The 17,437-nt window shown below is 36.5% G+C and overlaps 2 protein-coding genes across 6 annotated transcripts in view; one reads left to right on the top strand and one right to left on the bottom strand.

The window, feature by feature from the left end:
* wnk2 (WNK lysine deficient protein kinase 2) overlaps positions 1 to 14,687 on the bottom strand; it is a 35,789-nt gene extending 21,102 nt beyond the window's left edge. For 4 of the 5 annotated variants that reach the window (XM_089125099.1, XM_089125100.1, XM_089125098.1 and 1 more), the window contains exons 1-3: positions 14,583 to 14,687; positions 5,250 to 5,768; positions 2,459 to 3,129 (exon numbers count right to left, since the gene is read on the bottom strand). In XM_089125099.1, the coding sequence (XP_088981225.1) occupies positions 2,459 to 3,070 (612 nt within the window). In that variant the 5' untranslated portion in view covers positions 3,071 to 3,129; positions 5,250 to 5,768; positions 14,583 to 14,687. Of the gene's footprint in view, positions 1 to 2,458; positions 3,130 to 5,249; positions 5,880 to 14,582 lie in introns of those variants that run through there. The other variant, XM_089125097.1, reaches the window with a different exon arrangement.
* Positions 8,235 to 17,286, top strand: ninj1 (ninjurin 1). Its single transcript, XM_039673911.2, has 3 exons — positions 8,235 to 8,388; positions 14,634 to 14,868; positions 16,190 to 17,286. The coding sequence occupies exons 1-3, from the start codon at positions 8,332 to 8,334 to the stop codon at positions 16,333 to 16,335; spliced, it is 438 nt and encodes a 145-aa protein (XP_039529845.1). The 5' UTR covers positions 8,235 to 8,331; the 3' UTR covers positions 16,336 to 17,286.
* The last annotated feature ends 151 nt before the right edge of the window (positions 17,287 to 17,437 follow it).

Consider the following 17,437-nt stretch of genomic DNA (forward strand, 5'->3'; position numbering starts at 1 on the left):
CATTTAATAAATAAATAACAAAGTTTAAGCTTTATAAGCCCTTTGAACAGTTTGCAGTTTGCACTGAAACTGTCTTTTGGACCTTGAACCGTTTGGTTCCCATTGAAGTCCATTATATGGAGAAAAATCCTGGAATGTTTTCATCAAAAACCTTAATTTCATTTCGACTGAAGAAAGAATTACATGGATATCTTGGATGACATGGGGGTGAGTAAATTATCAGCAAGTTTTTTAAAAGTGAACTACTCCTTTAACACAATAAATAAATAAATAAATATTGGGGTTTGTCAAATAAACTTTTAAAATTGTTGTCTCTTTATTCATTGTACAAAACAGAGCTGTTAGAGAGGTACAGTTGGGCTTAAACTGGTGTGTACAGCAGTTATGCTAGGCTTGAAAATGCTACAGTTACAGGATCATTGGTGGTTCACGTTCTAGTTTGTATCTATGGTCAAGAAGCTGACCAAATCAATACCTTTGCATCTGCCCTCTTCCTGCTTCTATATTTGCTAAACGCTGACAGGGAGTATCTGTAACATCTCTGTCCCTCACAATCAGGCAATGTGCAACCCCATAAAACCTCTTGAGACCCACCCCCACACTGCACCATCTAACACCTCACATGAACTCAGGGACACACAGAGGCTCATATATTATTCGACCTCCCCCTATTCTTAATTTTCCATCCAATTTACTCTATAGTCTACCGTCAGTTCAGACCAAACATGATTCCTAGGTTGTTTCTATCAGAGTGACTAACAAATAAGAAAAAGCATATGCTGTGATAGGGAATTTTATAGTTACATATGTTACTAGGTTGTACTATTATCCCAATCTTTCATTACATTTCTAATAAAATTTAAACACACAAATTAAACACGGTGACATTGATGTGTGCTACATCAAAAGCTCTCACAAAAGGAAATGATTCCTTCTCAAAAAGAAAAGCTTTTTGCTTTATTCATGGCCAGGGAGTGGCACTAAGATCTTTTCCTGAGATGTGTCTTGGATGAAGACTCCATTACACACAAATAACAGTTTTGTTCATACCGTCAGCTCCTGATGCATCCCTGTCGGATAAATGAGGGATAAATCAAGTTGGGCGTTCAGCAGTACATAAAATGGTCCATTAGGAATATCTTTATATTGTCTTGAGAACGCTACAGTGAGGGAAGCCATGTTTCTTCTTAGTACACAGCCATCTTCACCTCATCTGACCTGTTCCTCTGTCTCTCCCTCGCTCGCTCTCCTCCCTTGTTGCAGATTTGGGAGCCTCAGCAATTTTTGTCTACGCAGTCGGTGAACTATATGCTTCCCTAACTCTATCCATGTGATTTTAAGATTCATAAAGCAGGATGAATCCTCCTATCCAAAACTGAAGGCATGCCCCGAACAATAGCTGTGGTACATACAGTAACACAGTAACAAGCATCGCCCACACATAGAAACAAAAACCAGAGCATCCTAATGTCTAAAATCAGAGCTCCAGAGATCATAACTGCCTAGTCATTCTTCCATGGACAGTGAATGCACAATTTATATGTTCCCAAGCTTAGCAAGTAGTCCATGATGTATTGCTTATTATTATAAAGGGCAAATGTGTATTATTTATGTAAAACATTATCTACAAAATGTGTTGTTTATGGTTTATACCTGAAAAATATGTGTGTGTGTGTGTACTGTGTCTATATTTATATAGAGAGAGAGAAATTACTACGAGACACTGTGATAACACTGCACTGTTGCATCATTACAGCAGGTAAGTGCACATGACCAGAGCTTGTCACATGACCTGTATGCAGAGAGACTGATCCTCCAGGGATGTGCATTGCTGCTCACCAGAGTTTGTTTGTGTCCCCTCCCTTCAGCATTTCTACTGTAAATGTCTACTAGGATATTTTAGTGAGCTCTGATATATAAAAAGCTTTGGCACAAAGCTGTTACGGCGCAGTCAAAATAACACTCTCCCTCAACATAATCGCGTTCTTTAAATATTTCAGAAACACTAAGCATTCTCAGCTGAACTCGGCTGAACCTCAAATGATTCTAGACATTGACAACACGCGGAAACACTATTAAACAAAGGAAATCTGATATAGAACTGGTCATGGCGATTCAATCTCTCCATTTTACAATCAATAGTGCTGATAAAAGGAAGAAGTCATATCAAGTGACCCGGCAAACATGTACAGGGAGAAATCATGGATCAATCAGAAAAATATAGCCTCTGTTTTTATTAACAAATTTAAACCAACTACCTTTTAGTTTTTACTTCTAGATCATTGATATCCGACACATCTAGAGCTTAGCCAAGTCATTACACCCAACAAATTAAGTGGATCTGTTGGTTATCTGACACTATTTTCAACAATGACAAGAAAGAAAAAGCCTGAGAGGAGGCCAACTACTATCCAACTGAAATGCCAGTGGTTCAATTTCAGAATCTTTGTTTTCTTACCTGAAGTTCACACCAGGCCACCTCCACCCATGTCTCAGTGTCTAGGCCCTTATAGACTGTTTTGAAGGACCCTCTTCCAAGCTCAATATGAAACTTAAGAAAGCGTCCACCCGGAGAGGTGGATACTGCCTTCATTCCGGCATCTTCCTCATTCTCGTCACTCCCAGCTTTGTCCCCGCTGCTGGAGGTTTCCGGCGGTTCCTCGTCATGTTTTTCCTCAGCCTCGCTTGTCTCTGGCTCTTTGCTGAAGCTCTTTGTTACACAATCACCCTGTCCCACCGGACTCTTCGCATTAAAACTCCTCTGGACCACAATACGAGCACTTTTAACGGGACTGCTGATGGTGTCGCAGTCTGAAACCTCGAGTTCTTGATCCTCTGATTCGGAGAACCACAAACTTCTGCGTATAAATCTCTGCCGGACCAGACCTCGGTAATCTAACAGAGGGTATGTGGTTGGATCGCTGGACCCTCTGAGTGCAGCAGCTGTGGGGTCCATATGAGTGGGAAGCTCGTGACCATTTTCATAAATTGCCGTCTTTTTTGGGGGGACATGAGGAACTGTGATGCCCCCAGGCTGCGGCTCAGAGTTGGATCCAGTCAGGTTTTCCATCACCGGACACTCATCTGTGACTTTCAGCCGTTTATGTGGTCCTCCTTGAATGAATGCACCTGCAATATGGCAAGTAGTTTATTCCTTTAACTGGAATCTTTTTTGCTTTCCTAGCATGTCCCAACTTGTAAATAATTCAATAATGACTAGTATCTGTTTCAATAGAGTTGTGCAGGTATGACATCAGAACCCAGAAGACTAATTCGCCACTGTTTCCTTTGAGATTTTACTATGGGGGTCTTCGATTTATGTGTAAAGCCGGTGGTAAACATATCTTGACTACTATACTTTACAACGTAAATTACACACCCATGGCGAAAACGTGAATTTTGAAGCATTTTTAATAAGTAACTAGATAAGACAGTTTGGGGTGTTTAGTGTGTCCCGTGTACATTGTAGAAAACATCAAAGTATTGTCAAGATATGTTTACCACAGGCTTTATTTTACTTATAAATTGAAAAAAACATAGGAAAATGGATCCAAAGGACTTCTGGGTTATGACGTCATACATGTACCACTTTATTTCACTATTCATTAGAAATTAATGCATATCCCAGGAATCATATCAATAGGGCTTGGGCGTCGTGACGTCATTACTGGCGTGGCGGCCATGTTGGCAGCTTCGCGCATGTAAACATACAGCAAGTCGAACGAGGAGAAGCAGCTGAGTTGGGATAAAGAAAAGAAAAAAAGATGCTAAAATTGATGTATTTGCAGGGATATGTTAAATAGGGAAGCCAGTGACCGGCATGTGGACTAAACCGGCACTTTTAACGGTTTGGATCCATATGAAATTTCCAAAGAGTCGGCAAAGAGTGGGAACACAGTAATCCGGACAGATAGTTAGTAACGTTAGCTGTCAACCCTCACGTTTTTTTCCGGGTTGCTCACATACTTGAGCTCTTTTCCCGCTGTCTTCCCGTTTTAGTATTTTCCTGTAAAATATCCCATATTTTAAAATTCCCATAACATTAACATTAGCCCTTTAATCTAACCTGTCAGCCTCTGTTGTCCTGTTGCTACCCTCTTGCTTTAAGCATCGTTTTGCTTACTAACTGCTTAAAACAGCTAACGTTACAAACCACACTTTTGAAACACATAGTTAAAAGTATGTTACATGTGTGAATGGTTGTTGGCACTATAACTGTTAGTTACTAAACTAGCAGCTAGGTGGAGCGCTGTTTAAGTTAGCATAATGTACTGTGTTCCCACTGTTTGTTGGACATTTCAAATGAATCCAACCCGTTAAAAGTGGCGTTTTATCCACATACCAGTCCCTGGTTTCCCTAAACGTATCCCGGTAAATTCCGCATTCTTTTCAGGATTTTAACATTTTTTTTTATTTTCTTTCTTTTATTTGCTTCTCCTCGTTCGACTTGCTGGTATGTTTACATTTGCGAAGCTGCCAACATGGCCGCCACATCCCAGAATGCAATGCAACGCGGCGCCCAAGCCCTATTTTATTAGCACTTTTTTTATTACTAGCACTGTCTTATTCCTTTACTAGGTGTAGAAAACTATCACAATAGTTACTAGTATCTATTCCATATTTACTATAGTATAATTATTAGGTCATATTTCCATAAAACTATTTTTTTTAAAATCACAAGTTAAAATTTTAATCTCACCAGTTAAAATTGCTTTATTTTACTTGCCATATACAGTAGGCTAGTCAGTATCACAAGTTTATGGTTATTTTATATCAAAACTCTAACAAGTAAGATCTGAATTGGTTCTACTAACAACAAGAATAGGCTACTTGAAATGTGTCACTAGTTATGGCAGCAAAGACTAGGTAATAACTAGCACTTGTAAGAGAAATTGAAATCCAATTTTCTGTTGGTTTACTTACGTGAACTAAATAAGTACTAGAAACATAAACACTTTTAGTTTTTAAAGGAATGAATGTTCAAACGGTTTGCCACATCTGCAATGCTAGTCTGACGCAGTTCGGCGTCATTTGAGGATCGACTCTGCCAGTCTCCTCGTTTACATATAAAAGCTAATATTAATTATGATCAAATATTTATGGACTAAGTTAAAAGAGCAAAACAAAATATCATATATTACTAATGGCATTAACTTGTGTTTCAAGTAGCCAACGAGGCAAACTTACATCAGAAATGTATGCCACAGAAATACTAAAACAATTTTACCCAATATTAGTATCTAACTCACCATGCTGAGTAGCTGACAGCGGCTGTCACGTTGTTCAATCCGCCACACAACTATACAGTGCCCAGCTGTCCCTTGAAATAAGATTTTAATCTCAGACATCTACTTTCTCCAAGCAACCACATAGCCGCTTCAAACCCAAACACCCTTGGATCTTATAAATGTCAGCGTCAGTAGGGGACATGAAATCCACAGCCCGTTGATGAGATTATTTGCTCACTGCGGCAATGCTCTCCTCATCTCGGATAATACGGCACTGACACCTCCCAAAAGATTCGTCCCTCGTTATTATAGCGTCCAGAGTTAGCTTCTGTTACACTGCTGCTGACTGATGCTCTGTTACGGACATCCTGCAGCGCCTAGCAACACACTGTGTGTCCAATAAAAGCGTGTGCTTTTAGGCGGTACCCTTATCCTCCTCTACACGGGTCGTCGTGGACCACACGGGACTCTGGGTCCGCCCAAACCTCCGTGACGTGACGATGAGCTCGACTGAAAGACGGAACAGGACACGTCACTGTCCTGCAGACACAAAACTAATCATCAGATATGTGGAACCAATATTCATATAACTAAGTTTGAAGTAGTTTATAGCAACTTCACATACAGCATCTCTTTACTGTGCTCAATATATCTCCTGTTCTCGCCACGTGACTTGGTTAAGACTGCTGAATATTTCATGTGAATGAATGTTATATGACGATGCTTTTTTATTCTCTCTCCACTCCCCTCCTTCTTTTCCTCTCTTGCTGAAAGATAATGTTCCACCTACTGGAGGAAGCTTGAGTATTCCCACTGCAATATCCTTTACAGTAGGAATAGGCTATACTGCATTCTTATAATGGAGACCAAAGGGCGAGTTGCAACATCGTTTAACCAGTAAGAAATGTGGGTTACACTTTATTTTAATGCGTTACAGTGCTATTTGAGTTATATATATGTATGTGTGTGTGTATATATATATATTTATATATATATATATATATATATATATATATGGAATAAGTTAAAAGAGCAAAACAAAATATCATATATTATTACTAATGGCATTAACTTGTGTTTCAAGTAGTGTATGGACAATTTATTATCCCGTAAAAAGAATAATCTTTATCACTTAGAGATTTTAAAGGACAAATGTGCAGTGAGGGTCAGACATATCTTATCATTGCCTGAGCTATTTATAGAAACTGCACTTCTGTAATGGGCTACTGCAATTAATTAGTCTGTCATGAGTCTGTACCTTAAGAACTTGACTGTTGTCAGGTTGTCTCTTAAACTACTTTGTCCCAAGATACTTTCCATTAATAGCCTGAATAGGACCTGAATAAATAACAAGAAAAACTTGAAGAAAAACTGTTTTACAATAAACTGACAATAAAATGAAGACAAAAACATTAGTTTAATTAAGGAATATTCCGATTCAACTGATATAATATGTATTAGATTTTCAGGACAGAAAAGATAAAAGTAGGCTATCTTTAATTTATCCGAAGAAAAGACGCAAGATAGAGAATAAAACTCTTTCATATAGGCAATTTAAAGTAATCTATTTGAATATTTGCAAAAACACTTGTACGGGCTTTGTTGAATTAAGTATCTAAAGTAACTATCTTTGCTTGCCTTGCACAAAAGCTGTGAAGTCATAGACTTAAAGGGATAGTTCACCAAAAAATGAAAATGTTTTTATTATTTGCTCACCCTCACACTGTTCCAAACCTGTATGAGTTTCTTTCTTCTGTTGAACACAAAAGAAGATATTCTGAAGAATGTTGGTAACCAAACAGTTGAGGCCAGGGAATCATTGACTTCCATGGGACTAATGTTATGCCCCACAACTGTTTAGAATTGGTACATATGCCTACTTCAAAATATCTTCTTCAAAGAAATTCATACAGGTTTGGTACAACTTGAGGGTGAGTAAATTATGTAATTCTTTTGTATATATATATATAATGTTTGGGTGGACTAAGCAACCCCTTTAATTCAGAAGGAGAGATTTCAGTATGGATATATCATATAGAGATGTCTACGGTTTCAACCACCACTAGATGGCAGCACAAACACACACAGATGTCCGGTTTCGGTACATGGACAGTTTTCCCCCTGCTTTTGCATGTATCTGTTGGCACCGAATCAACTATCTGAAGGTCAATGTGCGATTTTAGGCTCACGCACGTTTTACTGACACATCTCTAAATTAAACATTATGACTTGACTCCACCGATTAAAAATGTTGCAAACCGTTGGGAGTGATCATACGGGCCTATTACACTAATATTAATTATTACACTGATAAGAGCAATAACTTTGGTATTAGACTGGGCGTTTGGCGGCTAACTTTGTCAACAAAAGTATCGAGCCTGGACTGTAATGATTTGAAGCCCGACTCATTTCTGAGAATCGGTTCTTTCGAACAATTAATTTAAAAGAACCGAATGAAACAGCCATTCTTTCCAGCATAAAGATGGACCCTATATCCAGACGGATATAGCACATATTACTGTTATTATGTTTTTCTATTAAAAATGTATTTTGTTTATTGAAATATTACACTGTAGGATTTGTTGCAGCCATGATCATGTATGGAGTCTCTGTGTTATTTAATCAGAAATGATCAGTAACTTACAGCTGCTATACAATCCAACTACACCAAGCTGAGAAACCAGCTTCAAACCCCAAAAAAGAAAATCAACCCAACTGAGCTGGTTTTGGGTCTTACCAGCTATAAGCTTGACCTTGAGCTGGTCTAGCTGGTTTTTCCAGAAGGGCCTCCTTGTAAAAAAAACAAAAACAAAAAAACAAAAACAAACTAAATTAGAACATATAGAAACAAGCGAATATAATTTGCATCTACACGCTGCTAAAATCATTTAAATATTCCAGCTGAAAACGTGTTTGTACGTTGATGCTTTTCATGAACTGATTAAAAAGATCCGACCCAAAAGAATGAATCGAACAGCTCTAGTGCAGTGATTGGCAGTCGTTTGTCCAGCCTCCATGAGATCATTATTTTAATGCACCACAAACACTCTGAACCCCAGCTATTTACGGACTATTAGATACGGATACAACCCAAGGAAGGATTATGGCTTCAGAAGAGATGGAGTTAAATGGAGATGCTACCAGAGGTGATTCAATAGAGGTGAGGGATTCTGAACAGAACGATAACAAACGCATCCGCCAATGGGATGTATACAAGTTGAACCTATAGCATTCTGGACGCGTTTCGTTGTTTTTTGTAGGTCAGTATATGAATGAGGCTGTTCGTGTACAGTACGTGCAGTTTACATAATCCTCTATACTGCAATGCAATTATCGAAGTTGCTTTCGACTGTCCAGGATTTTGTTTTCCAGTAACGGAAAGTTGTGAGTGGCAACGAGGACTCGGTTACACGACACAAAAGGGGTTTAAGGTTGATAAACAAAGCTGCTTATTCATTACTCGGGTGTTCCGCTCTACTGCGGACTGATGATGAGATCACCGGGCCGTGTAACCCTCAACAATATAGTGTCTAAATGCATTGGAGTCAGTTAAGGAGACACATTTAAAACGCGTTATAAATGCATTGGAATCTGATTGGAATGTAACATTCAGCGTTGTCTACTACACTAACAAACCGTAACTGTTGCACATGACACGAATTAGTAAATATTAACAAAACAACACATTATTCAACACAAATGACTAATTAAACAACTAAATCTATATCTCACAAACCTATGTCTAACAAATTAGGCTATGTATTTAGTATAGGTATAGTAGCTCCTACTAGAAGTAGATCTTCCTTGCTATTACGACTAGACTTGGGTATGTTTTAGGGTAAAATATTTATTATTAAGGGAAAGTGTATTTTAAGTGCTGTGACAGATCACCATTTCTCAGGAGAAGTCTCTTTCTAATGTTACCATTAATTAATGTGTTGTTTTTACACTTACATTAATGTTTGCATTGAAAATAAATCTGGGAAATCTGAGGTGGAGTGGTTAGACCGACTAGAGCAACATCATACTACTGTTTTCCCATCCAGCAAACATCCTCCTGAGACACAAAATCAAACATATCATCATTCCTGTGGGCAACACCAATAGACATAGTGAGTTTAGGCAGACTGAAAAAGGCCAGTGATTTCTATGTGGCTATAATTTCCATGCCAAGTGGAAAAGACGCCTCCACCTGCTTAGGTATGATGTAATATTTGAGTAGGCTAATATTGTGGGCAACTGCACCACTGATTTTAATTCTACTGCCACATAGTCTACCTGCAAAGGGGGAAAAAAGAAATGAAGGTATGAGCACAGTTAACAGCATAATTGTGAATGTACTTTAGTTCTCGTTTTTTTGATCCTATTGCAGTTATATATCACTTTGACGAATTGTTTTTGGCACATTTTTAACGGCAGCTGTGCTGTTTTATGCAAGTGAAGTGGTTCTAAATAAATGCAGTCTGAAAAACAAGATAAACAGATACAGAAAAGTACAGGTGGTAACTGAATTATTTACTTTTGGCCTCTACCTTAATTAAAATATATGTACAGTTGCACACTGGGTTTTAACATCCCAGCTGTGCATTCATTTTCCAATAATAATTACAGAATTATATTAATATTATGAACAGGGCTATTAAAAGTGCTGAACTGTCGAGCCCATGCAAGTCATTATAATTTTCCGGGGTTGCCATGTCTGTAGCTTTATTAATGTGTATGCAATTTAAATATATATATATATATATATATATATATATATATATATATATATATATATATATATATATATATATATATATATATATTAACCATTATTTAACGAATTTAAAGACCCTTTTACGAAGGAGCCCTGGCCAAGAAGGCTACAATAAAAGTTACACATAAAATACAAAATATAATAAATACAATTAACATACAAGACAATAAATCAGCCTCGGTTAAAAAATAAAATACAATGACCTCACCTTACAACAGTTACAATACAATAGACTTTTCCTAATTTGGAAAGCAGGGACAGGTACCCATTGGGCCTGTTTCCCAATCCTTTACTAGTCTCTTAAAGTGACCAGAGGAGACCAAGTTATCAAGTCATTCTGTAATAGGTTTCACGCTGATGGGGCAGAAATTCGAAATGCTTGCTTCCCTAACTCTGTTCGAGCCTTAGGCACAATCATGTGGAGATTATCATTAAACTGCAGGGACCGAGTTCTGGCCTTGAAGGACATAATAAGGGGGCAATGTCCCAATAATGGATTTATATATAAACAATCGCCACCGGTGATTGTTTAATGTAGCCCTCAATCGGGTCATGGGGTCTATACGACCCCAATCGACTTTTACTTAATAAAAAATAGGTTCCCTTCATCTCAGTGGAATAAGATTTTGTGACTTTTCATACATTATCTATCTATACACACAAAAAACTGGGCTTGATTCGGTTGTTCTGAAGGTATGTGAAAAATGTAGGTGTCTGAAGGTAAAAATGTCTGAAGGTAAAAAAAATAAAAAAAATGTTTACACTTCTGGTCTTCGGGGTCTGAAAATGTTTACACAAAAATGAAGGCCTAGTACTAGAGCATTAATGCAATGTATCATAAAAAATAATATTTCATATGCAAGCTAATGGTGTTGTTGAGGAATTGTGTGGTATATGGATACAAAAGTACTTTATATCTCCAAAAACACAGCATTAATGAATAGATGAGAAGTAAACAAAAAAAATGCTATATTATTTGTATGATTAAAAATTTATATTTTTTGTACAATTACTCAATCAATTGTTGGGGTCGTATAGACCCCGAAGCCCAGAAATCAGTGTAAACAGGAAACAAAGACCATTTGAAGGTTAAGTGAAGCGTGTACTTTTCTGCCATCTCCGGCAGCTTACATAACATTTTGTTTTTTAATAGAGCTGCAAGACCCATAGCAGGACTGAATGATAAAGAGGAAGATACAACAGGCTGTTACATTTAGATTACTGGTTCAGTTTTCTCAGGAAGGCTGAAGGATGTGTGTCAGCAGGGCTTGACATTAACACCCTCCAACCCGCCAAATGCGGTGGATTTCATCAGTGGCGTGTAGCGCAGTCATTGCACACTTTAATTGTAGTCTTTAAAAAAGGCATCAGAAATAAGTGCAATGCAGTGTTGTCAAAAATATACATTTTTCGATACTGAAATCACTGAAACACTTCCAATACTAATTTTCCACAGAACAGATACACGAGACCCGCTGGACTTCATAACTCTTATCATCTCGTTACACATAAACCCGCCTCCCCTCACTCACTCGTTTCATTTGCTCTGGATGAATATTGTTGCTGTTACAGCTTGAATTTCAGCGTGGGATTGCACGTTTTGAGCATAATTTTACTCATCCCTGCAGACTTTGTGTTCACACCCAAAGCGCGTTGAAGTCACCTTTGTTTTAATTTAATTAAACAAACGCTTAAACAGTCAAATACACTCTAAATAATGTAAAAATGGCAGTCTTGATGAGTAATCATGTAAACACGGTCAGTTATGTTTTAAGTGACCATTAACAGTTGAGAAGAAAAACACCTGTAACAGTATAATGGATCTGTGCGTCAGGTCTTAAAGTGACAGCAGCCTGATATACCTGCTCAAATTATAAGATAATATAAAAAAATTAAAAAATAAATAAATATATATATATATATATATATATATATATTATTATTATTATCTTATATGGCAGTTTTTTGGTATCAAAGTCAAAATTGTGGCCAGTGAAAATATTGAGTAACTAATAACTTTGGAAAACCACTAGCCACAGTGGCTGGTTCATGTGTAGTTACAAAAGTCCTTCTGTTGGGCAGATGGACTGAACCACTCCTAAAGTCAACACCTGTTCAGCAATCCACCTAAGAGCCAGGACAACATGTGGATTTGCAGCCAGTTTAACCAATGTTAAGACATTTTTTGACATTTCATAAACCTAGTAGTCTGGGGGAGTTGCACTGGTGAGAGTCAAGTAACACAAAGCAGACATAATAATGTAACACCAAAAGTGCCGGCTCACACCTGCAGCCTGACCTCTCTTTCACCATAATAGAGAAGAATAATGCTTTTGTGTTCACAGAGCCGTATTAGGGAGAGGCATACACATACAAAAGAGAGCTCTTTCTCTGACTTTCATGCGTTGTGGAAATCGCTTGAACTCTCGTCTCAGGCCTACACAGAAGATTTTAGTTTTTTTCCGCACAAAAAGTATTCTCGTCGCTTGATAAACTTATAGTTGAGCCACTAGTCACATGGAATATTTAAACATTTTCTTCAATGACTTTCTGGGCCGTCAAGTTTCAATCCCTTAGGCAGCCTATGTAGCAGTGATCCACCTCTCAAATTTAATCAAAAATATCTTCATTTGTGTTCGGAAGATGAACGAAAAAATTGGGCACAAAATGTTATTATGAGTTGATAAATGTTATCTCACTCACTTGAAATAAACGTGAAGCTTCCGCAAAGAAAAGTCTGCAGCAAGTGGCTTTGAGCCAAAGACGAATGAACACGTTCAAATAAAGGTAACATTTATGAGATAATAATACAACTTTATATATTTATTGTACACTTATTAAATAGATTTTTTACCACAATTACGTTATAGGGACATATTGAATTGAGATTACCTGTTAAATCGTTACCTGTTAAATCCATTTTGTACAGCGTACAAAACTCATACAAACAAGATGATCGGAACAGTATTATCAAACTCTAAATAATAAATAATCTCTGATTTCATTTTCAATACAATCAAAAACGCAAGAGTCAAGACGGCAAGTACTTGAAATGATTCGTGGATGTGTGCTGTGTAATGCGTTGCTATTGACGACGGTCATTATGAGGAAGGAAATGCCACAGAATAGAATCTTGTTTTAAAAAGTGCATAGAGCTGCTTGTTTTATTTGTTGTTTGATGATTTATTAAATATAAAACTTGTTCAAAAATGTTTCAATGTGGGCATAAGTTGTTTTTGAACACTTTCATCTCGTTTTAACAAAAGTGTGATAATATTGATAATCACGATAATTTTTGTCACTATAATCGTGAAATTAAAATTTCATACCGTTCAATCCCTACACCAACTTAAAGGACGTTTTAGGTACTTCTGTGTACCTAAAGTGTAGCTACCTACTGTGTACCTACTGTGCCTTCGATAAAGGCCCGTAAAATAACTGTGTTGCAATGCCTCTCGAGTCTTATTACTTAATAATATGACTTTTGCAAGTCTTGTTATTTGTATTCTGTTAATGTGACCAGTTAGTCCAGTGACTCTAATGCTTCATAGTGTAGTTGTTGAACATCACAGAGAGGATTTCTAATCAACCAAAAAGCAGCTTTAACAGGATAAGATTAAGAATTCTTATGCTTTCATTTAAAGAAACAATCAGTCGTAAATACAAAATTCTACTTGAATGAAAGCTTTACGGAATTAATTTGACATTTGAAAAAAGTCTGTGGTACAGAGGTTTCTGTGACCCTACTAGTGAATCTCAATATACTATACACTTGTGTTTAAAACTGAGGGAAGGAAATCGTGTCAGGGTCAACCAACTGCTCACCCGTTCCTTTCACACATGCCACAAACTTCTCATATCTTAAAGGAAAAAACAACTGACTTTCAGTTCAGTTCCACGCAGCACGTGTCACTCCAAATTTCAATCTTAACCGTTCTATTTCATCAGAAACGATCTTAAAACAGGGCCTTAAGTGTAAAATACCAAACTTGTCCTTTACGTATACTGTGATCTACACAAGTAGGGGCATGTTGTTTTATCAAAATCATGGTCCTCATACAATATTTCTGTGAAAATGTCAAAGCCTACACCCTTAACATAACCCTTGCATCAGAGAACAATATAAACAACATAAGTTGATTATAATGTTTACTAATTTAAACTAATTTTTTTGTTGTTGTTCCAAAAAAGGATCCTTTCCCAGGTAAATCAAAGTGAACTGTTTGCAAACAGGGTCATTATTAACGAAAAAAAATATTATAGAAAATTAAGGATAATAAAATGAGAAATGTTGTCTTGCATGCCAGAGAACTGAAATAAGTTTAAGTTGAAGCAATAAAATTACTGGAAATAAACTGGAAACAAACAAAAACTTAAAAAAAAATGAATAAATTATCATCTATATAAAAAATTAATACAAATTTGACTAACTTAGTGAATTAATACATATATATATATATATATATATATATATAATATATACTGTATTCCAATTGAAAAATCTATACTAGTATAAAAATGATTCTAAAATAACACTTTTACACAGATTATTTTCCCCATCTGTAAACATTGCATGAAGCTCATGTACTCATTACCTTGTCTGTTTATAAGTAACATCCCGTGTGTGTTTTCATGGTTGTGTTCAGCATCCTCAGCGGAACCGCTGGTCAAGGAACACCCCAATTAACATGAACCATTACGCCAATAAGAAGAGTGCAGCGGAGAGCATGCTGGATATAGCCCTGCTGATGGCCAACGCATCCCAGCTGAAGACCGTCGTGGAGCTGGGCCCCACGTTCTCTTTCTACACCCCTCTCATCAGCCTCATCAGCATCTCCCTCATCCTGCAGATCCTAGTGGGGGTCTTGCTCATCTTCATAGGTGAGAGAAGCTCATCCAAACAGAGAACCCAAAATATAGAGACAAGAATGAATTAAAAATCCACCTTCCATCTTCCACCTTCCATTCTAATCATATATATATACACACACGCACACGTTTAAGACCATAAGAAACCCTTTAAATGAAACTTTTTTAAACTGGTTGTGTAGTATGTAAAGCAATATGCAAATATTTCCTTTTGTTTTGAGTAAATTTACTCACTCATGTTTTTCCAAACCCACATGACTTTGTATGAACACACGAGAGACGCTCTGAGGAATGTTCATGCTCTCCTCCATAGATTGGAAGTGCTAAGCTCTAAAAAAAGGACAAAAAGAAACATGATAAAAGCACTCAGTACAATGTAGACATGTATTCAAGTCTTTTGAGATCATTTGATAACTTCGTGTGAGGAAAATATTGAAATTTAAGTCATTATTCAATGAAAATCTTGCTATGAAAATAACAATTCCTAAGAAAGAAAAGTTGTACAGGGTTTCAGGTGAACTTTACTAACATTTAGTAATTCGATCAAATAATAATGTCTAAAAAAGAGATTACAGTCAGTTCGTTTTTATCAAATACACAGCATTTCATGTGCACAAGTCAAGTCAAGTCTCATTTATTTAAATAGTGCTTTTCACAATACAGATTGTATCAAAGCAGCCTCACAGTGATAACTGATGAAAGTAGTACAACACAGATCAATAATATTGCTAAACACTAAATAACCCCAACTGAGCAAGCCAAAAGCAAGGCGACAGTACTTCATAATAAAAAAATATATAATAAAACCACTAATATAGTGCTAGTATAGGTGGCAGAAAGATTGTAATATATTTAGTATTTCATGATGCATGTGTCAGGTGGTAAAATCATGGACATTTTGGTGTTTCCCATTAGGAACTTTTTTTTGTCCACATAGTGAGTAAGAAAGAGGTTCGGACATAATTTGAGAAATATTGCTTCCTCTTTTTTCAACTTAAACAGCACCCAGCCTCCTGTTTCTAGCAATCATTAACTAACTCTGTGCTTTACACTGGAATCCATTTTTAACACAATCATCTTGTAATTGGGGAAAATTTTAAAAAACATTTTTAATATTGAAGGTTTTACAGTAATCATGAAGGTTCTTTTTGAACTTGAGCAATGAGTAAAGTGTGTGATGATGTAGATTTTGAAACCATATAATTATTTTATAATCCCAAATTTGCCCTTTTATTTTAATTTAAGAAGCAGTTGAATCAGTTTAATTACCTTTTCTTTCATGTAAAACGTCTGAATGACATAATGAGCTGCTGTTATTGCTTTTGTTCTGCAGTGAAGTGGAATCTGAATGACTCGAGTAAACACTTCATACTGAATCTTCTGGAGAACATCGTCACAGCTCTCGTGTTTATCATCGTAGTAGTAAATGTTTTCATCACAGCATTCGGCGTCCAAAGACCAGATGAGAACAACTCTTAACAGGAAAAGCTACTCAGGGTTTCCTACGGGTGGACATTTATTATCAAATATCAAATGTAGTCATGAAATACTCAAATGTGCCTCTATGCAAGTATGCCTAATGTTTTACATGAAGAAACTTTGTTTTTAGTCACAGAAATGAGGTGATAAAAGGTTAGATCATATAACTTGTGGATTCAATTACAATTAATTGTTATATGGGTAATTGTTTAATTTCATAATGCACAGTAATGATAAAATTGGAAGAAAATATCTAATAGAATCATTACTTTATGACTTGTCCCAAAGAATGGTCCATGTGATACCTTAAATCCTGAAATGAACAATAACACCTCACCTCACATGTAGCCTTCACACTGTCTACCTGATATAGTCACCACTCACTGTATTGGCGGCCTATTGAGAGGAAATATATAAATACATTTATGTGTGGTTAAACACAACAACTCTCTCGCACAGCACGTTTGGGTTTGTCTTACCTTAGAGGCCTTGCTGCATGATTATGAAAGTAAGGTTAGAGGTCAAAAAAGTCTGAAAACAAGGCACTTGCCGTTCAAACTGATTCTTAATCTATAAATGCAGTTTGTCCAGAAAGGATCTTTTCTCACTACACTGAATATAAATGATAATTGAATATATATGATATTAAATATAGCACCTTTTATTTTATCAGTCACCCCAAAAAAATCATAGCTAGCTTTGTTGTTGTTCAATTTGTTAGCCGAATGCATGTCGTCTGTCTGCATTGATTATATAAGAGCGCCCTCTACTGACTAGGATCTACAATGTCCTTTTCTTCTTTCAGAAATGTAATGTTGTTTGGTGTTTTCATATTTGTAGTGATTATTCACGATCCAATGCAATGTTTATATATTTCTTGAACTTTTTGTACATTTTATATGGATATCGTTTAAATAAAAGACCAAAGATGTTTTTCATTTTTAGATAACAGGATTGTGTATGTGTAGAAGTGTATTTAGTCATCATTACAGAGCAGAGATCAATTATTGAGCTACTTACAGTTTCATCCATATCCACAGGTGTTTGTTTTGGTATAGCGAGACGTAAAAATCGATTCAAATACATTAGTAACACTTCCAAA

The sequence above is a fragment of the Pimephales promelas genome, chromosome 21 (genome assembly GCF_988280905.1).
Source record: "Pimephales promelas chromosome 21, fPimPro1.hap1.1, whole genome shotgun sequence".
Lineage (NCBI taxonomy): Eukaryota > Metazoa > Chordata > Actinopteri > Cypriniformes > Leuciscidae > Pimephales > Pimephales promelas.